The sequence below is a fragment of the Rhamphochromis sp. 'chilingali' genome, assembly GCF_963969265.1.
Source record: "Rhamphochromis sp. 'chilingali' genome assembly, chromosome: 2".
Taxonomy (NCBI): domain Eukaryota; kingdom Metazoa; phylum Chordata; class Actinopteri; order Cichliformes; family Cichlidae; genus Rhamphochromis; species Rhamphochromis sp. 'chilingali'.
The window spans coordinates 61,256,896-61,266,992 of NC_137930.1; the positions used below are offsets into that span (position 1 = coordinate 61,256,896).

At 41.0% G+C, this 10,097-nt stretch overlaps 1 protein-coding gene across 1 annotated transcript; it reads left to right on the plus strand.

The window, feature by feature from the left end:
* Positions 1–5,255: 5,255 nt before the first annotated feature.
* On the plus strand, positions 5,256–9,505 carry LOC308392042 (F-box/LRR-repeat protein 14-like). Its single transcript, XM_080874890.1, has one exon. It carries the CDS (start codon positions 6,988–6,990, stop codon positions 8,197–8,199), a length of 1,212 nt encoding a protein of 403 aa, XP_080731016.1. The 5' UTR covers positions 5,256–6,987; the 3' UTR covers positions 8,200–9,505.
* The last annotated feature ends 592 nt before the right edge of the window (positions 9,506–10,097 follow it).

Here is a 10,097-nt window from a genome sequence, read left to right on the forward strand (position 1 = left end):
CAGCCTTGGTTTTTGGTTATGGTGCACTAGACTTAGGTATCAGTTGTGGTTTGTGCTAGTGTTTCCATGAAATGACTATAATAGAAAAAAGACAAAGCGTGTGTATGAGTGGGTGCGTGGAGAGCTGTCAGAGAAGATCTGGTGAGAGTGGGCTAATTGGAGTTAATTCACCATCTGTCTGTGTGAGCCAGCACACAGGGTCATTAGCAGAGACAAGTCCAGCCACAGGGGAGGCCGAGAGGGGAATCACCATCCCTCACTTGCTCTCCTGCTGCCTTTAGTGCTCCTTTCCTTCCTGTCTTGTTATGTCACTCTGCACTTATGACTGTTATCTTGTTATGTTACGACTGGACCGTCTGTACACTCCTGGTGAAAACATTCGTCCCTCTGTAAAGAATAAGATGAAAAGTAAAATCATCTGAATTGTTTGTTTGACTTACCGATTCTGTTTTGAAATGTTTATGATCTAATTTGGTGTACCGTGATGGTACGGTGCCACTTTTTTTTTTGTTTCCCCGGTCCAGCACTGCCCTCTGCTGGGCTGAGGTTGTCCCAGCTGAGCACAGAGACTTCAGACAGAAGAAAAATAAATAAATACACAAATATCCTTCAGCTAAAGAAGATGCCACACAGTGCACTTTAAATGTTGATGCTACAACTCACATTATGCAGACAGCCTGTGCAACATTATACAGTAAGACAAAATTAAGTTACATTTTTTGAGTGATGTCTATTCATTTGTGTGGCTAAACAGTTCTCTGTAGTTCAGATTCGGTTGGTTGATTTTATGTCCCTCTTTATGTACCCTGACCCCTCAAAGTACTTTACACTGCAACCCACAATAAGCTTTTCATACATGTATTCATAGAGTACCTAACCCTGTAAAGGCAAGTGTATGTCACTACATTATCAGTGTGATGTTTTTTCCCAAGAAAACTCAAATAACTTGCACCAAAAAAATGCCAGCTGTAGCAAAATTTTTGCAAATTAAAACTCAAATAACACTCCAGTTTCAAAACATATTTAATTTTCTGGCTATTGTTTAATGGTTCAGGCTTTACAGAGTTATTTCTATACACTTCAGAACGTTATCTGCTTTGTGGGAGGAAAGAAAAAAACCCCTCTGAGAACATGACTGGTGTGTTTTATAGAATTAAAAATAGAAACATACATGATCTTAAAAATGGTCTTGATTAATTAATGATGAGGAAGGAGAAGAAGATGAGTGAGTGTGGAGGTAAGAGGGATAGTTGCTGGCTTGACAGTGTAGAGGACTGTTGAGTATTCTTACTCAAAGGCAGTGTCAGCTTCTCTTCCTTTTCATATCATAATCTCCCAAAACAAAACAGGTCGGTGTACACGTCTTTTTCATTTTAAAGTTGTGATACATTCTTATGTAAATATATATATAATTTTAAATGTTCAAAGGGGTCTTTCATCTGTCCACTTGAAAACAGAAATGCAGTGTGGAGGTTTATGAATACAGTCATGACTCATGCTGACACTCCTCTTTGATTTACCGACTTTTCACCACAGGCTGCTGCTCTGTAGCCCACAACCTAAGGAATATACACATACATAAATCAGTCTAACAGTGCAGAGCACGCATGTATAGCTTGTACTGTGATTTTGGGGGTTTATAGCTTTGCTCTAAGGCGGGGGTGTCAAACATGAGGCCGGGTTGGGGGGGGGGGGGGGGGGGGGGAGAAATCGACCCAGCAAAGACTCTAAACCGGCCCCAGTGGAAGACTTTGAGAAATGTCAAGAAGAGCATAAATTTTGGTCTTTTAACCAATTGTGTTTTCATACGTTTTACAGCTTTTCCTGCTGAAAAAGACGACCCCAATGGCCACTCATACAACACCGAAGTAACACATTTATGAGTCCGGCTGACAGAGCAACATTTCTTTATTGTATACAAATTGCACTTCTTTTTTTCTTATATTAAAATATCTCAGGGATTAAATGTGCAGTTAAACTTCCTTAAACTGCAGAGGGGAGTTTAAAAAGTTAATCACTCAAATAAACAGTTCATTTTCTTCACCACCAGAAAGGAAGTAAACAATACTTGACATCATGACATAAACTATGTAAAGCAGTACCAAACCGTTTTGCACACATACAGGAGTAACCTTATCTGTTCGACTACAGAAGAACATTTTGCATTTGTACCTGATTACCGGGCTTGCAACGCTTTTCCCATTAAAACCTACTATAGCCTTCTTTGTATAAGAGCAGTTTCTGTATTTCAGTCCCTTGAAATGCTCTGAAATAACCTGTAAGAGTCTATGTTGTGTGCATTGTGGAGGTTAAGCTGGGGAAGGGGTAGCCTTGTGAGCGACTTAGAGGCCCAGAGACAGTCAGGAGCCCAGAAATATGCCAGGAATTACAGATATTTATTGTTTCAGGGTCTTGGGAGAACTGCAGTCAGTGGACCCTGCATTTCTAGCAGTAAAGGTCAAAGGTGGGACGCTACATTCTCACCGCTGCACAAGCACATGACATGAAATCTTACACTTTGAGACTTTCGGTACAAACCTAATACTGAGATAGTTGGGAATCTTGTTGTCCACATTTGTTTAGATAAATAAATACAAAAAAGGATCTTCCATTTGTCTGACAAACCACAAAACCCAGTTCATTAGAAATACACAGAAGTTTGTGTGTGTTGGATTTCAATCGACCTTTTTCAGCTTTTTCAGCAGAAAGAAAAAAGAGATATTGTCAGTTTAATGAATCATTAACAACAAATATATTTGCATGGACAGCACATGCATGAACATCTAAGAATAATTAGAATATTCTACAGAACAGAAAAGTCATTCCAAAGCAGGAAAGCCTTTACAGAGACATGAGGCTCATCACAGCATCTGAAACTCTCATATCAAAAGAGAATATTATAAGCTCTGCTAGTTCTCACACAAAGCTGTAGACCTTTAGCAGCAGCTGTTTTGCTATTGCTCCATAAGCCAAGTGGAAGTGAGACAGCATGAAACTGACAGGAGGCTAAAAGATTTTTTTTTAATCCTGCTGTACTGGGTCACTGTCAGTGTGTAAATCAGTAAAATGATTTCCCTCTCTCGTCCTTTCCTCACTGAGCAATCAGTGTAATGCACCCGCTGTGTGTCCTCCAGGCAGCCAGAGGTGACCAGGTCAGTGAACGCCTCATTGCAGTAACTCTGGGCTTCCCGCCAGTTTGAGGGCATTAAGGCAAAGTAACAAGTCCACACAGGATGATGGACGTGTGACTATTTCAGGAAGATGGCGTATGTAACACACCAATGATTCATGGCAACTACTTTTACTTAACTATAATATAATAATACTATAATTACTTGAGGTAAAACACAAAGCATTTGGATACACACACATTTTTTAAACTGACTCGTTTCAGTCTAAGTTGTCATAAGATATACATATATATATATTTACTATTTTCACTGAGCAGCAGCTTGGAGCATCCCTTCATGAGTCACAGATGGGAGCAGGTTACATCTTTCTGTCGTCTTTGTGTGGTGGTGATAGGCTACCAGAACTTCCAGCTTTGCATTTGCCTTCCACATGGATGTAGAATGTGTCGATAATGTATTGCAGAAGAGCTTTTTTGTTTTCTAAACTGATTAAGGGTGTTTAAATAATGAACTAAGATAATTAGGAAATCATATTGGCCACTGTGCCGAGGTTATTGCTGTTGCTCTTTAGTGCTTTGCTCCTGTGTGATGTTTAATGTAGCTGCCAAAGAACAAGAATGTTTGTGTATCTAGGTTAAATTTATATTTGTGCATTAACTTTCTCTGTACACGGAAGCCGTATAGATATGTTTATTCATGTTTGGCTTTGCCCTGCTATCTTTGTTTAGCTGTATGCTTATGCTTATTCTTCTGTGTATAAAAGTTATGAGTCAGTTTTGTCTGCCCAGTAAACTTGCCATTCAAATATTGAGCCATCAGAGTCAGCATTATTAATTATACATGTAAAAAACAACAACAACTACTTGTTGCATTTTCAACTAACAGTCCTACACTGTTGTTTTGGTAGCGCTTCAAATACAACTCACAAAGCATACACTTGTATACTTTGCACATGTCTGTGTGCATGTGGTCATTATATGCATGACAGAACTTCAGACACAAAGCCCTGTTTTGTCTAGATTTGTCTTTATTTATTTACACATGTATGATAAATTCTGAGGTGTATAAAGGCTTGTTCGTATATGTACAAAGGCTTGCTGTAAGATTAAGTGGTTAAATTATGATGACTAAGATGGAAGAGGGTTTTTATCCGTTGTCCTCTCCACCTCACGTATTGAGACCAGAAGATATCCGTCTTTAAAAGGCCTCACTTGGAAACCTGATAGGAAATGAGCCGAATCACGAATACCAGTTTTAACAGTTATAACTGTAGAAAGGCAATTTAGGTGTGTTTTATTTAACAATAAGGTAATTTAACTTTACCTAATTGTACAATCCCAATTCCAAAAAAGTTGCCATTCTGTTTAAATTGTGAATAAAAACACAATGCAGTGATCTGCAAATCTGAAAACTCAACATCCAGGGTTTAAACTGAGATATTTTAATTTATGAGGAAAAATATTAAAAAACAAAAAAGACAAAACAACAACAAAATCAACAACAACAACTGGAGTAACATGTTGTAGTTAATTAGGTTAATTGGCATGACTGGGTATAAAACGAGTATACAGTGGGGCAAAAAAGTATTTAGTCAGCCACCGATTGTGCAAGTTCCCCCACCTAAAATGATGACAGAGGTCAGTAATTTGCACCAGAGGTACACTTCAACTGTGAGAGACAGAATGTGAAAAAAAAAATCCATGAATCCACATGGTAGGATTTGTAAAGAATTTATTCGTAAATCAGGGTGGAAAATAAGTATTTGGTCAATAACAAAAATACAACTCAATACTTTGTAACATAACCTTTGTTGGCAATAACAGAGATCAAACGTTTACTATAGGTCTTTACCAGGTTTGCACACACAGTAGCTGGTATTTTGGCCCATTCCTCCATGCAGATCTTCTCGAGAGCAGTGATGTTTTGGGGCTGTTGCCAAGCAACATGGACTTTCAACTCCCGCCACAGATTTTCTATGGGGTTGAGGTCTGGAGACTGGCTAGGCCACTCCAGGACTTTCAAATGCTTCTTACGGAGCCACTCCTTTGTTGCCCGGGCGGTGTGTTTTGGATCATTGTCATGTTGGAAGACCCAGCCTCGTTTCATCTTCAAAGTTCTCACTGATGGAAGGAGGTTTTGGCTCAAAATCTCACGATACATGGCCCCATTCATTCTGTCCTTAACACGGATCAGTCGTCCTGTCCCCTTGGCAGAAAAACAGCCCCATAGCATGATGTTTCCACCCCCATGCTTCACAGTAGGTATGGTGTTCTTGGGATGCAACTCAGTATTCCTCTTCCTCCAAACACGACGAGTTGAGTTTATACCAAAAAGTTCTACTTTGGTTTCATCTGACCACATGACATTCTCCCAATCCTCTGCTGTATCATCCATGTGCTCTCTGGCAAACTTCAGACGGGCCTGGACATGTACTGGCTTCAGCAGCGGAACACGTCTGGCACTGCGGGATTTGATTCCCTGCCGTTGTAGTGTGTTACTGATGGTGACCGTTGTTACTTTGGTCCCAGCTCTCTGCAGGTCATTCACCAGGTCCCCCCGTGTGGTTCTGGGATCTTTGCTCACCGTTCTCATGATCATTTTGACCCCACGGGATGAGATCTTGCGTGGAGCCCCAGATCGAGGGAGATTATCAGTGGTCTTGTATGTCTATCCCAACTGTTTTGAGACATGGTGCTGCCATCAATTTCAAAATAACCTTATTTTTTTCTTTAAATGTTGCATTTTCTCAGTTTAAACATTTGATATGTTTTCAGTGTTTTTATCACTTCATTGTGATAAATTAATTACTGAATTGGAAATGGACAAATTTAACTCAAACATAGTTTATGAATAATTTCTGACCCCTGTTTTTTTGCTGACTGACACATCTATTTTATTTGCAGCCCATAGCACATAAAAACAACAGAAGGTGACCTGGTCCTTTTAGAGACAGGCACATTTACAGTCCATGCATTTCAGAATACATGAAAAACTGAAAGGAATGTTTTGTTGTGTTAACATGGTATTTTTGGAAAGTAGCAAATTATTTAATGGTGATTGAAATGTGACCAGAACTTGCAAATCGATTATGATTAATCACTTCGATCATGACACACTGCTCTCCCCTACATAAGCTGCTTTTGTAAGTTAAAAGTATCGGCATTGGTATCGGCAATGCTGGCCCTGTGGTTACTTGGTATCGGATCTACCTAAATTTGTAGTATCGCAAAGCACTATTGAGTTTGTTTTTTAACCATACAATCTTATTTTAAAAAGAAAAAAATGTTCATGGATCCAGTAGGAGTCGCTAGTCGCCGTGCGCTAACAGTTGGTTTATTCATGGGGGAGATCCGGGATGGAAATGCCAAAGAAGATAAAGGAGCCGGGCAGCTGTCGTTGTACGAGAAAACAGCGCGAGAGATAAAAGTTCCTACACAAGAGAGTTTAAGCGTCGCCATGAGCTGGAGTAAAGAATAAGCTGTTCCGGGCGTCTTGGACGAACGGGCTGTCCGACTTTGAAGCTCTCAAGTTTGGACAGCTAGCTGACGCTGCTGTTAGCCTAGCTTTGCTAGGTAACTACTACGTCTCCATCTCTGAGTCTCCTGCCTCTGTCTCCACCTTGTCAGCAGTACCGTGCAGCTAGTGGTCATTTTGCGTGCTCTTGTTTTTTATTGACTCTAATAGAGCATGTTTCTTTTTGTCATTCTACACTTGAAGCTGTCCGGTAGCTCGTCTGTATGCTAGCTGACGTTAGCTAACGTTTGCCGGGCCAGACAGCAACTTCGGCAGCAGAGTTTCGGGGGAGTATTGTCGCTCACAAGCAGCCTGTGCTGCCAAAAGGAGTCCGCCTGCAGACATGTTTGAAATGGAGACGCATATCTCGTGCCTTTTCCCGGAAATTTTGGCCATTATTTTCAGTTACCTGGACGTTAAGGACAAAGGGAGAGTAGCCCAAGTGTGCACGGCCTGGAGAGACGCGTCCTACCACAAGTCGGTGTGGAGGGGGGTGGAAGCCAAGCTCCATCTGCGGCGAGCCAACCCGTCTCTGTTCCCCAGCCTGCAGACTCGGGGCATCAAGAAGGTTCAGATTCTCAGCCTGAGGCGAAGTCTGAGTTACGTGATTCAGGGGATGCCGCACATTGAAAGCCTTAACCTGTGTGGGTGTTTCAACCTCACAGACAACGGTCTCGGACATGCCTTTGTGCAGGACATCTCATCCCTGCGAGTGCTGAACCTCAGCCTTTGTAAACAGATCACTGACTCCAGCCTGGGAAGGATCGCTCAGTACCTCAAAAACCTGGAGGTGCTTGAACTCGGGGGATGCAGCAATATCACCAACACGGGCCTGCTGCTCATTGCCTGGGGCTTGCACAGACTCAAGAGCCTTAACCTGCGTAGCTGCAGGCATGTGTCTGACGTGGGCATCGGCCACCTGTCTGGTATGACCCGCAGTGCAGCGGAGGGTTGCCTCACCCTGGAGAAGTTAACTTTGCAGGACTGCCAGAAGCTCACCGACCTCTCCCTCAAACATATCTCAAAGGGCCTAAACAAGCTCAAAGTGCTCAACCTCAGCTTCTGTGGGGGGATATCTGATGCGGGGATGATCCACCTGTCACACATGACCCACCTGTGCAGCCTGAACCTGCGGTCGTGTGATAACATCAGTGACACCGGGATAATGCATCTGGCCACGGGCTCCCTCCGGCTCACCGGGCTTGACGTCTCCTTCTGTGATAAGATTGCTGACCAGAGCCTGGCTTACATTGCCCAGGGGCTATATCAACTGAAGTCTCTGTCTCTGTGCTCTTGTCACATCAGTGACGATGGCATTAACAGGATGGTACGCCAGATGCACGAACTCAAGACTCTAAACATTGGACAGTGTGTGCGAATCACAGACAAAGGCTTGGAATTGATAGCTGACCACTTGAGCCAGCTGACAGGGATCGATCTGTATGGTTGTACTAAGATCACCAAGAGGGGCTTGGAGAGGATAACACAGCTCCCGTGCCTTAAAGTGTTAAACCTGGGACTGTGGCAGATGACCGAGAGTGAGAGGGTGAGGTGAAAGCTCTCCTGTTCAGTCCACATTTCAGAGGAGACTCTGCTTCCATTCTTAAATTTACCTTCTATGCTGCGACTAAAAACGAGGAGCCGGACTCGGCATTCATCACTGGAATATTGTTCACCTCTGCTGCAATACTCTGACTTTATTTCAGTCTTGTCCTCTCCTTCCTTAAAGTACCCCAATTATGCTCATTTAGAGGGTCTGAATTTTTTATTTTAGGGATCTACCAGAATTTATTTCATGCTGTCATTGCTGCTCAGGTTGCATTGACCTAGCCCTCCACAATCTGTTGCCTGATTTAAAAAAAAAAAGAAAGAAAAGGCTTTAGCCACAGTAGAAACGCATGCTTTTCAACTTTCTAAGTGATTGTTTTGTTAGAGTGACAGCCGCTTTAGATTAGTCTAAATAGTCTCCACTATTTTATGCTCAGTCTGCTGGCTAACATCAAAACCAGAAAAATTTGGAAACAAAAGAAGCTTGGTTGTGAATTTGTATTAAAATATGGTGTATTTGTGCACAGAGTAAGGATATGAGTATTTTTAAAATGTGATGTAAATTTCAGAGGCAACAAAATCCAGAATGAGGTATTTCGGTCCAGCAGCAATGTTTTCTGTGGGAAAAGAGAAACTGTATTTGTTATAGACAACACAAAAAAAGGATGAGGGAAACCACCCAAAGCATAATAGGGGCACTTTAAATCTCAGCCTGTGTACAGTTCCTACTGTCTAGCTACCTCATTCATTGAACACAGGAGTGCCTGCTGTTGCTAAATACTAGATTAGAGTTTATATTTTTGTGACTCACATACCAATGGAGATTTTGATTTCTCTTTTTCATCCTTTTTTTTTGGTTTTCTGAGTAACAGCTAGGCATTTAACTTTAAACAGAAGTGCTCGAGTGCTTGAAGTTTTTGTAATAGATTTTGTTTGTTTTTTTTCCTTGTTTTTTTTATTTACCTGTAACATTTTTTTTTTGTAATTGAATGACTAAAATTTGTACTTCAAATTGAAGTGGGTGAATCACTCCTGTCTTTGTTTACCTATGTTTAGTGGCCTCCCTTTCATATTACTGAGGAAGTAAGTTATGTATCACGTCTAAGGTTTATCATCACATATACAGTGAGGTGTAGTCATTAGCAACTACCAAGACTATATGCAATACTTTCAACTGGCGCTTCCAATGATAACACCAGAGTATTTCTTTAAAAAAAAAAAGAAAAAAAAGCAGTAATTTAAGATTGTTTTATATTCATACAGGAGTGATATTTATGAATAAAGAGGACAAATATGTTTGATTCTTGTCTCTTATTTGTAACAGCTGTACCAACTTTGATTAGGTGTATGATTATAAGCTTTTATTTCTGTGGTTTGTACAGCTTCTATTGGCTGTGCAGTATGTTCGATCAGTTTTTGGTATATTTCTATAGTATAATGCTGAGTTATATCTGAAGTTGGCATAATACAAATGCTGCATAGTCAAATTTGTTAACTGCTATGGTCAAAATCTGAACCACAGAACATGCATTTGATGTATTTCAACAAAATATATTTATTTTATTCCTTTTTGAAGCAACCTAACTTTATTGTGGACCAAAGGTGAAGTAAACCTACCACAGCCTTCAGACATGGTCAAGATGACCTGCTGAAGTTCAGCCTGAGTATCAGAAGAAGTGTCTTTGAATGTGGCATGGTTGTTAGTGCCAGACGGGATGGTCTGAGTCTTTCAGGCACTGCTGATATACTGGTATTCTCCCCACAAAATCAGAAAGGTCCAAAAAACAAAATACCCTATGGGTGAAAATGCCTTGTTTATGTCAGAGGTCACAGATTACAGGATGGCAACAGGATAATACGCACTAGTTACAGCTAAGGTCAAACAAAGGACAGATGTGACAGCTA